The 17,554-nt window shown below is 53.1% G+C and overlaps 1 protein-coding gene across 6 annotated transcripts in view; it reads left to right on the top strand.

Annotated features, from left to right (window-relative positions):
* KLHL29 (kelch like family member 29) overlaps window positions 1–17,554 on the top strand; it is a 312,456-nt gene that overhangs the window by 125,494 nt on the left and 169,408 nt on the right. For 2 of the 6 annotated variants that reach the window (XM_061210441.1, XM_061210437.1), the window contains exon 1: window positions 5,966–6,285. The exons of 3 other annotated variants lie outside the window; for them this stretch is intronic. Coding sequence is in view for 1 of the 3 variants with exons in the window: in XM_061210437.1 (XP_061066420.1) it covers window positions 6,211–6,285 (75 nt within the window). In the remaining 2 variants the exon portion in view is untranslated. Of the gene's footprint in view, window positions 1–5,965; window positions 6,286–12,937; window positions 12,994–17,554 lie in introns of those variants that run through there. One more of the 6 variants, XM_061210442.1, reaches the window with a different exon arrangement.

The following is a 17,554-nucleotide window of genomic DNA, read 5'->3' on the forward strand; positions in this document are numbered from 1 at the left end:
TACTGATACAATCTGAGTTGTGAACAGCTGACTCCCCAGCAGACTTTTTGGAATCCGAACTGCTTACAAGCCAGGGCCTGAGAAGTGGACCCTGAGGCCAGCTGGCCAATCACCAAATTCACGGGGACCCTGGTCCGGGCCTGGGCGGGGCCCTGGGGAGTCTGAGGAGGAATTAAGGCACAGAACCCCTGGTTCCAATACCCCCGAGGTCTGGTCTGGAACCAGGTCCTCCTGACCCATGGGCATCCAAACCTGTGGCTCTTAGGACAGTGGACGGTAGGGCTTAAGGAACCAGAGGCAGAGTGGGCTGGGGCGGGCGGGTGACCGCTGTGCCTCTGCTTGTCCCGTCTCAGCTGCCTCTGCCTCGTGGAGCTGAGGCTACAAGGCCCGCAGGGAGGAGGCATGCACGGTGTGCTGGGCGTGCTTCCCATGCCCCTGTGTTCAAGGGCCAGCGTGAGTAGGACCCTTTCCTAGTCTCTCTCTTCTGGCCCAGGGGCCTGCCATCTGCAGACTTCTTTTTTCTTTAAACTTAGCAATATGAGCAGATTGGCAGAAATTTTTTTTAAAACTCAATATATATAAAATGTGAAATTATCAGCCTTTCCAAGTTCTTCTCGCATCTTTTCCACAGGCAGACACAGAGTGGATACCGGACTCTCCTGGTTTCCGTTTCTCTCCTAATGGGATTCCACTGCCTCTGCATCTCCTCCATCCCAGAGTGGGCTCCCCCAAACCCAGCCCCCAGTGCAGCCCTCCTGGAGTGCTGTGTCCCACACCTTGGCACCCTCTGGCCTGCACCGGAGCCTGGGACACCTCCTAGCCCCCGACCAGCTGTCACTCCCAGCCAGAGCTGCCCACCCAAGCCATGTCCTTGGTTCTGGGCCCTGGGCACAGCCTGCTCTCTGCAGTCACTCCCAGCTCTGGCCCACACCCACCCACAGCTGTTCCCCTCCCTTCTTCTGCCCCCACATCATGAATCCAGTGACGGTCCCCCCAGAGACTGACTCTGGATGGTGTGTGGAGCTGAAACTCTAAGGGCAGGTCAGGAAGCAGTCCAAGTGCCCCATCCCCGCTGAGCTCCCAGAGCAATGTTTTCTTTTAATTAGTGACTCCTGGGCGCAGGGAAAGGCCTGGTCTGTGAGCCTAGCGAGGGACACCGCCGCCAGGCAGCGTGTGGACAGCAAGCTCGTCTCAGAGGTCCTGCACACAGCGCCCTGGATGCACTTGCAGGGCCCAGGGTTGTTTCGAGGTTCCATGGCCGCCTGTGCTCAGAGCCTGTGGGAGGAGCTGCAGTCGCCAGGCCCAGGGTTGGGGGGTGGGGGGGAGGCTGGGGGGTGTGCCTCTTCCCCCAGGGTCAGCAGACCTTGTGTCCTGCTCCTCCTCTGCTGTCAGGCCTGGTCCATCCACTCCAGCCCAGCCCTCCATCCAGGAGAGCCAACTCCTGCTCTCACATCCTCAGTCTTTGAGATCCCCAGGGCCCCTGACCCCTGACCGCTCCCCCCCACCTTCCCCCCCCTTTTCCTCCTCCTTCCCCGCCCAACCCAGGGCATTCCCACCTGCTACCTTAGCCCCAGAATACGCCTTCTGTGGTTTCTGTTAACTCCCTGATGGCCAGTGTGCCATGGCCTCCAGACAGCTGCTCAGCACCAGGCCGGCCCCATGACAGGACCAGGGTGTCACCCAGCCTGAGGGCTGTCAGCAGAGGGGGTGTCAGCATAATCCACCTCTCAGGATCGCCCACCTGGGACAGTAGCCAGGTAAGGGAGACACAGGAAGAGCAGGATAGAGCTGAAGACCTCTGCATCTCATTGAAGGAGATCAGCGGCCACTCCAGGGGAGGGTGAAGCCCTTGGTCAAACACATGCCAGCCCAGGCAGGGCCAAATCCCCCTGGAAATGGGGTACTGGGTGGCGATGTCCACTGTGGTAATTTTCTCAAGCTTGTCCTCTGCAGTTTCCTGGGATCCCGGGCAAATGCCTGTGCCTCCCAAGACCTCAGTTTCCTAATCTGTGCAATGGGAGGGCTAGAGGGAGAAGAGGCTACCAGACCCTTTCAGTCTGCCCTTCTCTGATTCACTGAGCACTTAAAACCAAAACAAAGCCTTGGATGTGGGTGATGGGAAGAGGGAGGACAAAGCACGCCTGTTTGCTTGTGCTGGAATCCAAGGAGTGCACTCACTGGCATACCCCCCACCCCTTGCTGGAGGTCAAGGCCAGGCCACTACCCTGACTCCTATTTCCCGGTCCCGAGACTGTGAGACCGCCAGAATGCCCGGGAAAGGGTAGATGCTGGTGATTAATTACACAAGTCTCTTCTTTCAGGGAGCTATTTACATACCCCCACTCTTTAGGGGGAAACAAGCTTCTGTATTACGGCATATAAACGTTTTCCCATGCTTTAAGGTCACTTTGTCACACATTTTTTCCTTAGGACAACACGAATCCTCATTATAGATATTACTGTATTTTAGTGAAAGGAACCATACCCATAGCAATGAGATCCCCAAATAAAGTTCAGTTCATTTTCATCTCTCTTTCTTCCCTGAATATTATTGCTGGAAATGTTACATTATCATAACCCAGAGTTCAGGCTGCATATAGGGTTTTCACAATTGTCGTTTCTCTCTGGATACAAATTCTGATTACTGCCCACATTTTACAAAGACCCCTCTCCCTCACGCCAGCATTTTTTTGTAGGTATGTTTCTTTTCTGGGTACACAATTCAGGTGATGAGAATTAGGAGGGTTTATGACGGAGGGTTCCTGTGCCCTCTGTCCTCTTCCCTGCCGGCCATCTGGGGCAAGGAGCCTGGGGCGGGGGTGTGTAGGGGTGGTAGTGGGGGAGGTGGCTGATGCAGGGGGCTCCCCCAGAGGACCCTCCTTTTGGCAATCCAGAGGGACCCCTGGAGAAGGCTGTGGTCCCAAGGCCTCCTGGCTGGCCCTACCTGCAGGAGGAAGGGAAGGGGCTCTTATAGGGCAGCCTTGGAGGTGAGAGGTGGGTGTGTTGGAAGTTTCCAGGTGGACTTGCTTCCCCTCAGGCAGGACTGACACTCAGACTTCTCGGGGGGGTTTCAGGGTCAGGCCTTCTCCCTGGTGCACTGAAGCTGTCCGTGCCGCCTGCCCTTGTGGCCCATTTGCTGGCATCAGGGCCAGCTGGGCAGTCAGCTCAGGCCCAGCGGTTGCTCCTCTCTCCCTCCACCTCTTCCCTGGCGCTTGCAAATGCCTCCCCCCGTGGACTTTCTGCGAAGCCCATGCTTCCTCCCTGTGCCGTGTAGGGCTTGAGAAAGAAACTGGCTTTGGACTCAGATAAACCTGTATTTGAATCCCACTGACGAGCTATGTAACCCTAGGAACGTGTCCTCACTCCTGTGTAAGATCCTTCATCTGTAAAATGGAGTTTTGTAAGAGGTACAGCCCAGTTGGGAGGATGGAATCAAGTAACCCGTCATGCACCTTATCCAGGGCCTGGCGCTCATAGGTGTTCTGTAGGTGATGGGGCGGGAGCAGAGGGGGCGGGGCCTGCCTTCATGCCCACCCACGCTCCCTCCCGCTCTCCTCTGGGTCTTCTCCCTGCCACTTTTACCCCTAGTAAAGCCCTCACTTTCTTTTATCTTAACCATGTTGGGTAAATCCTTCCAAAGGGATGGCTCACACGCCCCCCTCTCCTGCAGCATGTTGGATGTCAGGGCACATTCTCTGCGTGCCCCAGGCACTGTCCCCTAAGCACCTGACAGTAGCCGCCTCCCCACAGCTGAGAGTGGGAGCTCCATGTGTCCCCATTGCCTAGGAGGAAGCAGAGGCTCCAAGAGTTTGAGCCAAGTGCTCAAGGACACGCAGATGATAAATGTCAGAGCCAGGACACAAGGCTCTGTTGGATTCCAAAGCCTGCCGCCTTAAGAGTATCGTTTATTATGCAGTGATGCCATGATGCTCCAGGGTCCGGGCCCTTGGAGGCAGTTAGGAGGTTTGTTCCTGAACTAAATGACTCAAGGCTGCTGCGCTTGCTGAGGCTGTGCCCCTGCTCACCACAGTCTTTCTGCCTCTCCTCTTTCTCAGCCTTTAAACGTGCTCTGGTCCTTGTCTGGCCTGAGGCAATAGCACCCGCTCACCTGCTGTGGATCTGCTTGTTAGAATTATGTGCAAAGGAAGCATTCATAGGCTACAAACAAGGATGCTGGGACTTGCCCGTGAACAAGGAGCTTCTGCAGTACGATGCCATCTGGTTTGCTTGTTCTAAGGCTCTGATTGCTTCTTGACTTGTGGCTATGTTTAGGATAAAGGAAGGATGGCTCTTCCTGATTTCTGGGCAGACTGGAGAACTTTCACCTTTTTGAAATCTGATCAGAAAAAAAAAAAAATGCTTTTTTGCAGGGTTGGATAGTCATCCAAGTGGGTGGGACGGGAAGGTGAGGCAAGCCTTTCAGGTTTCCCTACAGAGTGGGCTGGTTGCCCCCCGGGGATCCAAGGTCCTGGGGTGCAAGAGGAGGAACCGAGGCTCAGGCCCTGGGAAGGGGGTTTGGTCTCCTCTAACCCCAGCCCTAAGTCCGGACCCCCCGCTTCTATTCCTGACTCCAGTGTTAGCGCTCTCTAGGTGGTGCCAAGGCATCTACCATCTCTAAGGACCAGGCTGCACATCTGTGAAATGGGTGTGCTGCTGTGCCTGCACCACCCCACAGAGGCAGCAAGTGCCACGTCGGTGTGAGGACTTGTGGTACGGCCTTGACCTTGCCATTGCCCTGATTGCAGCCCTCAAAGAGCTGATCCCATGGCAGGTGTTAGAAATGTCTCTGCAGAGTGTTAGAACCTGTGCACCTGCCCCTCGGGGGTGGTTACGGACACTTAGTGGGGAAGGGGGATGGCTTCCCAAGCCTGGGGCAGGAGAGGGAGGGCAGAGGCACTTCGAGCTGCCTGGCATTCTAACTTCCACTGGTTCCCTCCCCAGCCCCAATTTGCGTTTCGTTCAGCAAACTCCAAACTGGAAAAGCTTGCCGCCCGCCTGGATCCAGTGGGTAACAGCACAGCGCATCTGGGGCAGGGCCGGGGCCAGAGAACCCGCATTCCACTGGGAGAACAAAAGGGATGCATATAGTTATTCTCTAGAGTGAGTTTTCGAATCCCTCCTATGATCCTTCTTCCATTCTAAAGCAGAGGACATAAATGCTAAACTGTGGTTCTTGCCAGGGCTGATAAGGAAAACCAGTGAATACAGGAGTCTCATTAAGAAAATACTAAAATTTTAGTCTTATCACTGCTGCAACATAATACAGTAAGTATGTTCATTCCAACCTCCCTCAGCCCCCCTGCCCCCTGAAATCCCTCTCAGCTAAGGCTGCAGAATGAAATGCCCTGCCCATTACAGCCTCAAGTCCTGTCTGACTAGGATTTGTCCCCTTGCCTCACGTGATGGAGTGAGTCTCTAATTTGAGTGGACAGGGCTTTGCCCTCTCACACTTCCGGCTGCCTCTGCAGTAATCAGTTCAACAAACATTGTCAAAATCCCTACTGTGTGCAGGGTGCGTAGTGAGAGCTGTGAAACGTCAGAGTGTAGCTGAGTCCATCTCCTTGCGAGAGCCAATGAGCTGAGCGGGGAGCCCTGATTTATGGGCCAAGCTGCCAGCTGACCTCTTCCCCAGCAAAGACTCGTTTCAACAGGCTTCTCGTCCAAGTGATTATTTGCTGTTTGTACCGCTTGGACTTGGCAACGATTCTGCAATTCCTATTAGCAAAGAGGGAACAGGAACCTTGAAGTCAGTACTCATCTCGTGAAGAGATGATTCGCAGAGGAAGGCTTGCCTGGGAGTTTGCCTGGACACCTTCAGCCCTACTCTGTAATGATAATGAACTTTTTTACTAGCACTCTTCCAAATTCCTTCCCCAGCTGGCATTTCTTTTCTTCCCGGTGACACTTCTGTGAGGTAGGTAGAGCTGCCCCGAGTCTTCGCATTTCACAGAGAAGGAAGCACATGCCAGAGGGGAGGTGACTTGTGACCTGCTCCTCATCGCATGTGCTATGCGAGGGAGTGGCAGCGCCCCCCCCAAGCCAAGTGCCCAGCTCCTCATCTGCATCTCTTTCCACTCTACCGAGCCCCAGGCCAGCTGGGAGGGCAGATGACACCACAGTGGCACAGGCGCCAGCCGGGTCCGCCTGGGCTCCCTGCAGAAGCTGGTGCTCAGAGGGGCCGAGGAAGCAGAAGAGGCTGCACCGCCCTAGATGCGTAAGAGGTGCCGCGGGGCATGGCGGGGCCGCGGCTGCCGAGTCATGGTGATAGACGTTGGCGGCTCACAGGTGGGAGCTCACGGGGCCCTGGTGCCAGGGTGGCCGCGCAGCTGGCAGGTCAGAGGGCCAAGCATCACATTTCAGCAACATGATCTCGGCCTGGAGAGTGAGGGGAAACGTGGGCCTGCCCGGCGGCGTTTGCGGTCTTCAGCTGGGAGAGGGGCTTGGGGCCGGCAGGGGGCCAGGCAGTGTCGGGAGTCTCTCCGGTTCTGTGCGTTCCATTCCTCTGCTGGCCTTGCCAGCTTTTTCAGAATAAGCGATGCCGTGTGTCCCTCCCAAGACCCAGTAAGAAAACCATGCTTAAGAGTCAAGAGTATCTGAAGGACTTCGCAAGGAGAGGAGCACCCTTGGAATGAAAACGTTCCAGGAAGATGCAAGCCTCCCAGTTTCCTTGCCTCTCAGCAAAAGAATTAGAACGGCATATTCCAAGTTTGGGAGGGGCCGGGGGGGACACAATTTATATTCGCTAGAGATCTTACTTGGAAGTAATTTTACTCCCTATAATTTTTTATTTAAACCTTCTCAGACTGGTTCTCAGCTGGGTGACTTAGTGATCTCCAAAATGTGCTGACATTTGGGCCCCTAAGAATACATACTGTTACTTTTAATGGGTGGGGTTTTTTCAATTAATTTTTATTGGAGTAGAGTTTATTTACAATGTTGTGTTAGTTTCTGCTGTCCAGCAAAGTGAATCAGTTATACATATACATGTATCCACTCTTTTTTAGATGCTTTTTTGTGAGATTTGTTTTTAAAAGGTTTCCCTGAGCCAGAGGAGCGCCCAGGTGCAGCCACAGTGCTGGCCTTGGGGACCGGAGGCCAAATGCACGACGTCAGGTTGCCAGGAGCTAAGTATTCTGTCTAGACACGGAGGAGGGAGGAGAGGACCAGAGGAGACGGGGTCCTGGGAGCTGCAAAAGGCCTGCACCCAAAAGAAAAGAGCTCTCCCTTTGTTCCACTGCCCACTGCTTGTCCCTGAGCCTGGCCTTACAGAAGAGCAGAGGAGACCTCTGGGGCTTGGCCTGGAGAATTCCTTTCTTCTTTTCTTGCTTCCTCCTACGCCACGTGGCTTCAGACCATGACATTTCTGTTTGATGCTGTCAGTGCCTTGGTTTGAGGAGAATCTCTCTGTACCCGGGTCCCTTGGCCAAGAATAAATGGTGCCCGGAGCCTGCTGGCATCTGCTCCGGCCTGTCTCCCTTCCTCCTCCACATGATCCTCAGACAAGAAACAGTTCCTTCCCCCAGGCAGTGGGGCAGAGCTAAGGGGGAGGCGATGGGCCAGGCCCAGGGCCCCAGTCCCGAGCTTGCGTGTCTGGCTGAGGCTCAGCTTCAGCCTGGCCGGGGAGGGTAAGGTACAGAACCAGCCAGGACTTGCCTGTATCCTCTGAAACTTAGTGATCAAATAGCCACCAGCCCCAGCCCCTGCCCCTACCCAGAGGCGAGCCTGCAGAGCCAGGGCCCACCGGCTATTTTTAGAAAGCTATCAGGTGTGCAGGACACCCAGTTGCTTTTTCCACCTGTTTGGGGTCATTATAGGGATCCTGTGTCTCTGCCACAGGCCCTGCCTATTCTGCCATGTGAGTCTCCCTGTGACCAGGGCAGCCACTAAGCTCCTTCCCGATTAACCCAGTCGTCTCTCCCGCCTCACCCGGCCGTGGCAAGTGAGTCTTTGGGCCCATAGTCGTTTTGTGGTTGGAAGCATGGACATTGGGCACTAATGCCTGGCCTCCTCTGCTTCCTTGAGAGGGAGTTTTCAAAGGTCAGAAAGTAACGTCAGGTCAGGAAGAACCTTGACTCGGGAGCCCATCATGAGGAGTGTGGATCCACTGAGCGGCAGCACAGCACGTGCCATCAGGCTGGGGCACGCTGTGTGCACCCTGGGGTTCATTGCCAACAGATGCAGGGAGCTGGGGGCGTTCAGAAGAAGAGCTCAGCCTTGAAGGATGGGCAAGGTTTGATCAGGGAATACGGGAGGGCAGGTGTGCCAAGCAGAGGAAAACTTGTGAGCAGGATCATCCAAGTTGTGATGGGAACCTCGAGGAGACAGTGAGGCTGGAACAGGGGGCTCTGCAGGGACAGAAGGACAAGAGCCTGGAAAGCCCACGAGGCGGTGCCCCATGTGAAAAGCCTTGGATACCAGGTGAGGTGTCTGGACGTTTTCTGAGGGATCAAAGCCGCTGGGGGTCAGAGCGGGGAGAGGCAGGGGAGTGTGGCAGGGTGCTGGCTAGCTTTGATCCCTGCTGCCAGGAGGACGTGGCGTCTTCCCGGTCACAGAGCAGCAGCCGCAGCCGCCTTGGGGCCGCATCTTTGTGGCCCCGCCCTCCATACCCCGTTCACAAGTCCCGAGGCTGCGGTAAGCTGGGGCTGGCTTGGTGGTTCCTAAGAGCCCGATGTTGACGGCTCTTTCCAGCTCTGTCCTCGGTGGCACTCTGTTGGTAGCTTGAAATCGAAGTGGGAATGTGTATCCAACAGAGACTGGCAAACGCTAGGAGTCAGGGTCTAGCTGGTTTGGTTTGTTTGTTTTATCCCTCATCGCCATCACAGACGGCTATTAAACCTTCACCAGCACAGCCCTGGGTGATGGCGAGCCCCTGAAGGGGTTTACGCTGGGGAGTGAGAGTGGGGTCAGCCGTGACCACACTGAACTGGGAGAGATTATTTGTGGACGTGGATCGTGCCTCCTTCCCTGTTGAGGAGGCTGGAGGGTGGGCGTGGGAGTGGCCCTGGGCCGAGAGAGTTGAGCCGTCTTCACCGTCTGTTGGCCGATTCTGAGGACCAAACTCCTTAACGTGGTCTAGGAAACCTTTGACCCTCCTCACGCGGGGGAAACTCACACTGCCTTGCCTGAGCAGGCTCTGTCCCGGCCACACTGAACTGCTTTCAGCATCTGAAACGCAGCCTGCTTCTCCTCCGTCCGAACCTGGCACTGAGGGTGCACTCACTAAACGCACACCTGCCCGTAGCTCTCCTACTACATGCTGGCCAAGCGTGAGAGCCGGGATGGGGGGCCGGGATGGGGGGCTTTTCCAGGTGGGCAGAGGAGCTCGCCGGCAGAGAAAGCGTCTGAGCGGGGCTTGCTTTCTTAACAGTGATTCTGGTTAGTCTTCACTACATGGTGAAAGCAGCAGGATTTGTTCAATGCTTCAGAGTCACAAAGCAGTTGGCCCAAAGGAGCCTTCCAACAAGCTTGGAAGATGTAAATGTAAAATGTAAAATCCCATTTCAGAGATGAGGAAACTGAGGGCCAACTGGTAGACCCCAAGCCTTGACCCTGACTCCTGGAACCCTCCATCTCGAGCTGGCTCCCTGAACTGGGGGCTTCAGATGGTTCATCCCAAGTGAGCTCAGATGTCAGGAGCAGTCCAGCCTCCCCCAGGAGATCAGATCCAAGGCCTGACCCCAGAGACAGGTCTGCAGACCCCATCACCACCGTCCCTCAAGGACTTGCCTCTTAAAAATGGGCATTAATGCTGGCAGTGAATACACTGTTGCTTTTTTTGCTCTTTTGGGAAAAGAAAAACCTGGCTTCTTAGAGCTGTTGTATTTTATTTTTCTGTAAAGAGGAAATTAATTTTAGTCTTTCTTTTCGGTTTAAAATGTTGTTCTTTGCTTTTTCTGCCCTACAATTTAAAAGGAAACATTTGTCTGTTGAGAAAAGAAATGATAATTATAGACTAAAAATTGTTTCTATTCTGATTTGAAAAAGTGACAAAAAAATAAAAAAATTCCATCACACAGATGGGCCCTGCTGACGGAGGGTGTTTAACAATGAAGCCCCAGGCTGGCTGGGGGCTCAGAATGGCATTCGAGGTGGATTTGGGCTCCAGCATTGCCTGGGAGAAAGGCTTTTTCTGAGGCTGCTCTCCATTTCTGATGCTGGGTAGCAGCCCGTGTGGGGTCTGGACACTCTGATCCCCCACGTGGTTCAGCAGTGGGAGGACAGTTTACCTGTGGATTGAATGGTCCCTCTTAGGAGAACTGTGTGCCGAGGCCAGCACTCCCTCTCATGGTCCCTGAGCTTGAGAGCCTCCTAGCCTTATTCCCTTAGCCGAGAGTTTTACAAAACTACAATCGCTCCAACTCCTTTGATCAGTAATGCAGGAAACTGATTAGACTGTGAAATTAAACTAAAAATGTCGTACCGTTAACCCTCGATCAATGGGGAAAGGGCTCAGAGTGAAGGCTATTTCCTCCATCCATATTGCCCTCTGGATACATGTATTTACTTTTTGGAACAACTCCTAGGCGCACATGCATTCCTGGGACCCCTCTCTTTCCCCCAAACCCGGTGTGATCCCCAGCGCAGTGCCCCACTTAAGGGAAGAACAAACTGAGGCTGAGTGATTGACGCTGTGTGGTCACACAGCTAAAGAAAAGATGAGCCTGGCTCTAGAACACTGGTCCAGAACTCTTTGGTTGCCCGAATTGTCTCCAGGGGCTGTTCTGGAATTAGCGACGTCTTTGTCCTTCCCTGGCCTTGCCACTGAGGAGGAGGAGCTAGCATGCCCTTCATGCCCTTCCCATTGGCCCTCCCACGGCTGGTCCTCCGCCGGGACCTGTCAATTCCATCACAGTGGAATGTTGCCAGGGATCAGACCCTCTCTCTAAAAGTGGTGATGGTATTTAATAACTAATTACTCTAATGATCCTGCAGAAATGCTGGAGACCTGTTTTAGGAGAGATGTCAATTAGAGCCATCTGCACGGTGAATAAAGGAACCCTACCCCAGCTGTACTGTTGAAACATGTTAGCGTTTTCCTACCAGCGGCCATATGGTACTTAACGAAAGTGAATTGTTCACACTGCACAACCCGCGCCTCCTGATGAATACCAGCATTTTGTTTTGGAAAATAGTTCTTCAATCGTGTGGAATATTTGTCAATGCAATAAGTAGCAAGTTGGAAGCCGGCAAGCCCTTGAATGCAAAAAGACTTCCCTCACCTCAAGATGCTCTTCCTCCATCCCAGCCCACCCCCTGCCCCCGCCGGCTGCCAAGCCCGGCTCCACCCCAGTCCCGTATCCCATCTGTGCCCAGTCCTCAGCATCTGCTTCCGAATCTGCTCAGGAGAGCCAAGGCCATGCAGGGTTCTGGCACCACCCCACCTTGGCATCTCGATTCGTGTGAAATCAGAAGCAGGATGTCTGAAGCTATGTAGAATGGGAGCACGGAGGCTCCAGCTGGAAGGGCACAAAATATTGGGCAAAAGTCACCCAAGAGTGGAGAAGTAAGTATAGGATGTTTGGGTGTGGCTTCAAAGAAGGGTTAGCTTTCTATTTGCAATCTGTTCCTTTCAGGAGGTACAAAGCTCAGGTTGGTACCTGGATGCTCAGAGAGGTGGAGGAGGATGGTTTCTGGGACTCAGCGGAAGCCGGCCTGAAGCCTCATCCTTGTCACCAGCACAGGCAGGGCCACCAATCAGTAGTGACCGCAAGTTGTTGCCACCTGGTGGCCACTGCTGACCTGTGCCCAGAGAGTTGGGACCAGGGTACAGCCACCCTGTGGGTTCTGTTAACTGAGAACAGGCAGGTTTCAGAAGCCGACCAGCGCCAGGACCAGACCTGTGCTGTGCTCTGATAGTTATGCCCCCACCTCCCACCCCCTGCCAGGCTGTGCTGGGCAAGGGGACCCTCCACTCCCTTGTGGGGCTCTGTGGCCTCCACAAGCTGAAGGTCCTGCTGTTGGAACCGCAGGAGGAAGCTTTTATTGCGGTCAGCTCTGGGACCAACAGGATTTCACTTGCTGGCAACGTCTATTCTGGAATTTTCCCTAGAACCGAAGTCACTTATTAACGCTTAAGAAAAGACAAGACTGACTGCCATTCATGATACAGAGCTGCTGCAAGTCCTGAAATCCAATATGTTCTTCGCAAAACCGTGGTCCCTTAAATCTCACTTAGTTCCAATTCAGCAGCAACAGGTCCCTAGTTTCAATAATGATCCTAAGTTCAGCCAAACACATCCCTAAAGGAAACCCTTCAGGGTGAAATATAGCAGAAATGAGCTCCCATTTGTCTTGACCAGCAGACTTCACCGTTTGCTTTCCATGTCCGTACCCTGAGTGTTGCCCCATTCTCACTGACACCTGGCCCCGTAACAGACGTGTGTCTGAAAGAACCAAGTCACGGTGACCCCAGGTGGCCACCTCAGCCAGGAGACCAAGGCCTCAGGCAGCCTCGAGCACGCCTGACCATGAAAGGTGCCCAGAGCACCTCAAGTAAGTCACTAGTCTTTCCATGGGCCAATTCCAGAATGACCCTCGCAGACTAGAACCCACTCTGCTGCCTTTCTTCCCACCCCATTTGGGGCCGTGCCTGGCAGTTACCCTAAAGAGTTAAACCTTTCCTCATTTTGGGGTTGGGAGGGAGGGTAGGGGAATGCTGGGGCCAGTTTGACATATGCTGCCTGGTCTGAACATGAGTGCTGTGCTCAGTTGCTGAATTTGATGAATTGCATTATAAAATTTAAAAACAAATTTAAAACTCTATTAACTCCCTGTAATGGCCTCCTCTTGGAATACACAGACAGCAACAGATCACTGACGAGGAGAAAAAATACTCTCGTTGGCAATGTGCTTCGCTTGCAGCAGGATGGAGGCTGGTGGGAGCTGGTGAAGCGTGCGGGGGCCACACACCCTCTGCCCCGTGCCCGGCTTCCTGCTCCTGGGTCCAGAGCGAGGCCCCTTCGAGTAGACCGTCACGGGATCCACAGGGCCCAGGTTAGACTTTGGCTGGCTCTTATGTCAAAACCTAAACTGTGCTTGCTTTCGAAGCTAAAACACTTCTTTCAAGACTGAGCCATGAGAGTGATGAGCTTACAAGGTGTGGTACAGCCTCGGGGAAGAGAGCCTGTGGTTTGGGGATCAGAATGTGTGTTGGGCAGGAGGAGGTGTGTCCCCAGGGTCACCCACCCCACCCTCTGCACCAGGGGAAGGGGCAGGGCAGGGAGGTTGTTCATTGGTCACTGCGGGCCTCTGCAAATCCGGGAGCATTCGGGGAGAAGGCGGGTACTGGCCTGGCTGCAGGCTACCAACTGCAGAGAGATGGACTTTTGTCGAGGAAGGATGCAGCCCTGCAGCTGTGTGTGCATGTGGGCAGAGAGGAGGAGCTTGGCCAGCAGGGAGGAGCCCTGCGGACCCAGGGGAGAGCTCCCTCCCTGTCTCTGCAACTCAGAGACCCCGAGCTCAGAGAGGAGGATGAGGGGCAGCGTGACCTGGTCTTTGGGGAGCTCAAGAGGCTTTCTGCCAACCGGGTCTCCTCCTTTTGACGGTGGCTCTCGGTCCCTCCATGCACATAAAGTGCTTTGGAGATACTTGGGGAGGATGAGGCGTGGTGGGCACATATGGCAGCCCTGGTTGTCCAGAGGCGGTGAAGAAACCATGTGTGTACGTGTGTAGGTTGAGTGTGTGTGTGCACGTACACGAAGATCTGCGTGTGCACAAGTAAGCTGTGCCTTGTGACCTGGCTGCCCCGGGGCTGCGGGTTTAATGCGGACTGTGCATCCAGGGACCGTGCGTTTCTGGGAGCATCCTTCAAAACAGTTGAGAAATGAGATGCACTTCAGCAGCCTGAGGCTCCCCCACCCTCCGAGGCTGCTGTCGCACCCACTGGGAGGCTACGCTGGGCTTGGGCGCTGAGAAGACTTGCAGCTCCTGCCCGGCAGGACTCAGGACTGGCAGCATTTGGTGTCAGAGAATTCACGAGCCTCTCCTGGGAGCTCAGCTTCGGATACAATGCAAAGAGCTCCAGGTCGTGGCCGCAGCTTCTGTGTGGCCTCTCGGGAGCCTTGACCTAGCCCGCGGAGAAAAGCCAGGTAGACGCGGGAGCTCCCGGAAAACTCCCCCTGTGGCAGCTCCAGATGGGGTGGGGCATTTAGGGTAAAGGGAAGAGAAATGACGTTCGTAATACTTTGAGGACCACACCCCCCAGGGACTAACAGTATAACAAGAATGGGGGCAACCACAGTAATGAAGAGAACAGAATTTCCTCCTGCCATCACACTCTCTAGAAGGCCCGTTCCTGGACAGCCAGTGCTAGTTACAGGCCAGCTGTGCTTGCAACCTTTGTGAGCCTGCTTTGGGCCATTTTGTATAAATAAGACTGCTCTTAGGAAAAAATAATATTGCTAATTAGCCCCCACTGTTTTAAGTAAAGGAGATTTTCCTATGGCATTAAAAAACCCAGAGATATATGTGTGCATAATGCAGAGTTTACAGAGCTCTTTTTGTGACTGTAATATTGCTCCCACCATTTCAATTGAAATTCGAACCAAGTAAGGAACCACCCAAGTCCCCAGTCTTTGGAATGCCCTTCAAAGCAACGCTGGTTCCTTTCCTGTTTCCCCTCTGTGCATGCAGCAGGCAGTGCTTCGGTTTTCGTGTATTTCATGTAACAGTAAACAGCAGAACAACAAGGGCTTCGGAAACATCCAGACCCGGGGTTGAATCCAGGTGCAATGCTTTGTGAACCTGGACAGTCACCCAGCCACATTGCACCTGATAGAACTTTCCTCGTAAGGTACTCCTCATCATTATTCTTTAATTTTTGTTAAACAAAATCATGAATGTGAAACACTGAGCCCCATGCTTAGCACATAATAATAAATTACATCGTAAATGATAGTTCTTATGTGTCAGTGCCCTTGTTGACACGCAATGTCCTCCCAGGCTGGAATCTTCTTCTCTTTCTTGCCTTCTGTTCAAAAGCTATGCATCATTGAAAAGGCTAGCCTGCGTGCCCCTGATTCCAAAAAGCCTTCCTCGTTGGCCTCAGCCAGAATACTGGATGCCTTTGTGGCATCCCAAGTTGCAAACTTGTATTCCCGCCCAGATGTCATTCTTTCCATTCTGCTCGGTGTCTCCCCTCCTGCACGTTGGGGCCATTCCTACCCCTGACATGCCACGGTCGCACTCAACCCAGGCAGGGCAAAGAGCGGGTGCTCAGGACATGCTCGTAGAGCGAATGGGTTTTGAATTGTTGAGTGAAACTGAGGTCCCACAGTCTGCTATGGGCTCCAATGGTTCAAAATATCCCTTGCCAGACTACTGTGGGTGGCTCTGAACTGCAAAATTAGAAAGGAAAAGAAAGTGCTTTTTGTGGTAACACAGAGCCGAGGACATCCGGGGTTTCACAGCCTAGAACCCCCACACAGGCTTCTTCTAAGTCCCCTAACCCTTTTGATGCTGCAGCAATTTGGCTCTAAAAGAAGCTGCTAACTTGCAGTTTGGCACGAAGGAACTTTCTGGGCTGATGGAACAGTCTGTATCTTGATTGGGCTGGTGATTGTGAGGATGCATACATTTGTCAGAGCTTGTCAAACTGTACACTTAACATCTGAGCAGTTACTTTATGGAAATTTTACCTCCATCAAATTAGTTTTAAAAAAAATGCAACCCAGCCAGATAAGCCAGGTTGAGGGCCCTGTTCTGGTCTTTGTGCTTTCCCCTCCCGCTGTGGGTGAGGTGGCACTGAGACGTGTGGCTAAAGCTAGGATGTCCCAGGGTTGCTCTGGGAGGAAAGGAGCAGAGGGACAGAGCAGCTTCTGCGTCTGTGGGATTGTCATCCTTTCAGTCCTGAGCTCAGCCTCGGTGCAGGGGTACCTCCCCGCCCTCCCCCCTGGACCTCACCCCAGCCTGCCGCTGAAGAACAGCCAAGCGCTAGCTCTCAGCTTTGCAGCCTCGCTCAACCCTGAACTAGAGTCCACCTCTCATCAGACGGGAGAGGAGTTAACATTATTGTAAACCCTGAAGGCCCCTCCAGCGGATATTTGCACACCCATGTTTTGTAGCTGTGTTGTTCACAATGGCCAAAAGGTGGAAGCAACCTAAGTGTCCATGGATGGATGAATGGATAAACAAAATGTGGTGTATACACACAGAGGACTAGTATTCAGCCTTTAAAGGGAAGGAACTACTACATCCATGGGTATATGCTGCAACATAGATGAACCTTGAAGGCATTATGCTAAATGAAATAAACCAGACCCCAGAGGACAAATATTGCAAGATTCCACTTCTAGGAAGGACCTAGAGTAGCTAAATTCATAGAGACAGGAAGTCACTAGAGGCTGGAGAGAGGGGAGAATGGGGAGTTAAGAGTTTAATGGGTACAGAGTTTTAGCTGGAGTAGGTGAAAAAGTTCTGGAGATGGACAGTGGCGATGGCTACACAACACTGTGAATGTGCTTAATGCCATTGAGGTATATGCTTAAAATGGTCAATTTTAGGGACTTCTCTGGTGGTCCAGTGGGTAAGACTCCATGCTCCCAATGCAGGGGACCCGGGTTCCATCCCTGGTTGGGGAACTAGATCCTGCGTGCATGTCGCAACTAAGAAGTCTGCATGCTGCAACTTAAAGATCCCGCGTGCCGCAACTAAGACCCAGCGCAGCCTATATAAATAAATACATAAAAGTAAAATGTTTTAAAAAATGGTCAATTTTATATCTGGTACAATTTAAAAAAAAAAATCTTTTAAGAAAAAGAACAGCAACAATCCAAGGCCTACGCCTGCCTTCTGACCCCCATAAATTTTGACATCTCATATTCCAGAGGCGATGCTTGGCTAAGGATTGGGTTTCTACAAAGCAGAAGGAAACAGAGGCCATCTGATGCCTACCCCTTTCTTAAAATCCGAGTGCATGCCCTTTCAGAGTAACAAACGTCCTTCCTGAATGCTGGGGTCCTTTTTGTCGAGACAGACACACTCACACCAGTGGATTAACTTGATTTCCTCTTGTTGACTCTCTCAAGCAATGCTTGGCCTCAACCTGACAACTGAGAGGTGAATTTTCCTCTATCACTCCGGAAACTCCCAGCATTGTAATTGGGGTGACCCGGTCCTCAAGACCCGGAGACCCCAAGCTGCAGAAATTAGAGCACACTTTGTGCAAGGAGCCTGGCTGTCAGGGTGAGTTCGTTCTTGGCCTGTAATGCAGAGTGACACTCAGCACTTGTCACAGCAGGGAGCCGGGCCCTCAAACAGCCACATGGCTGAGGACTTAAGGAGGCTGACTGTCCCACCTCTGCCTGGGGGACCAGATTGGATTTGCCCCTTGAATGTCATAGCGCTGCACCCATCACCACCTCAAACTCAGTGCTAACACTTTGCGCGCTTAGAGGAGAGACCGTCTGGGCACAGCAGCATTCTGCAAGGGCTGCTGACCTTTTTGTTTGCCAAACAAACCCGGAATGCTGAGTCCTGATCTCTCTCCGTAAGAGTATGTTGTGTTCAGGCCTTGAAGGGAACAAAGGGAGGATCCATCAAAAATGCCTGAGCCCAT

The sequence above is a fragment of the Eubalaena glacialis genome, chromosome 14 (genome assembly GCF_028564815.1).
Source record: "Eubalaena glacialis isolate mEubGla1 chromosome 14, mEubGla1.1.hap2.+ XY, whole genome shotgun sequence".
Classification (NCBI taxonomy): domain Eukaryota; kingdom Metazoa; phylum Chordata; class Mammalia; order Artiodactyla; family Balaenidae; genus Eubalaena; species Eubalaena glacialis.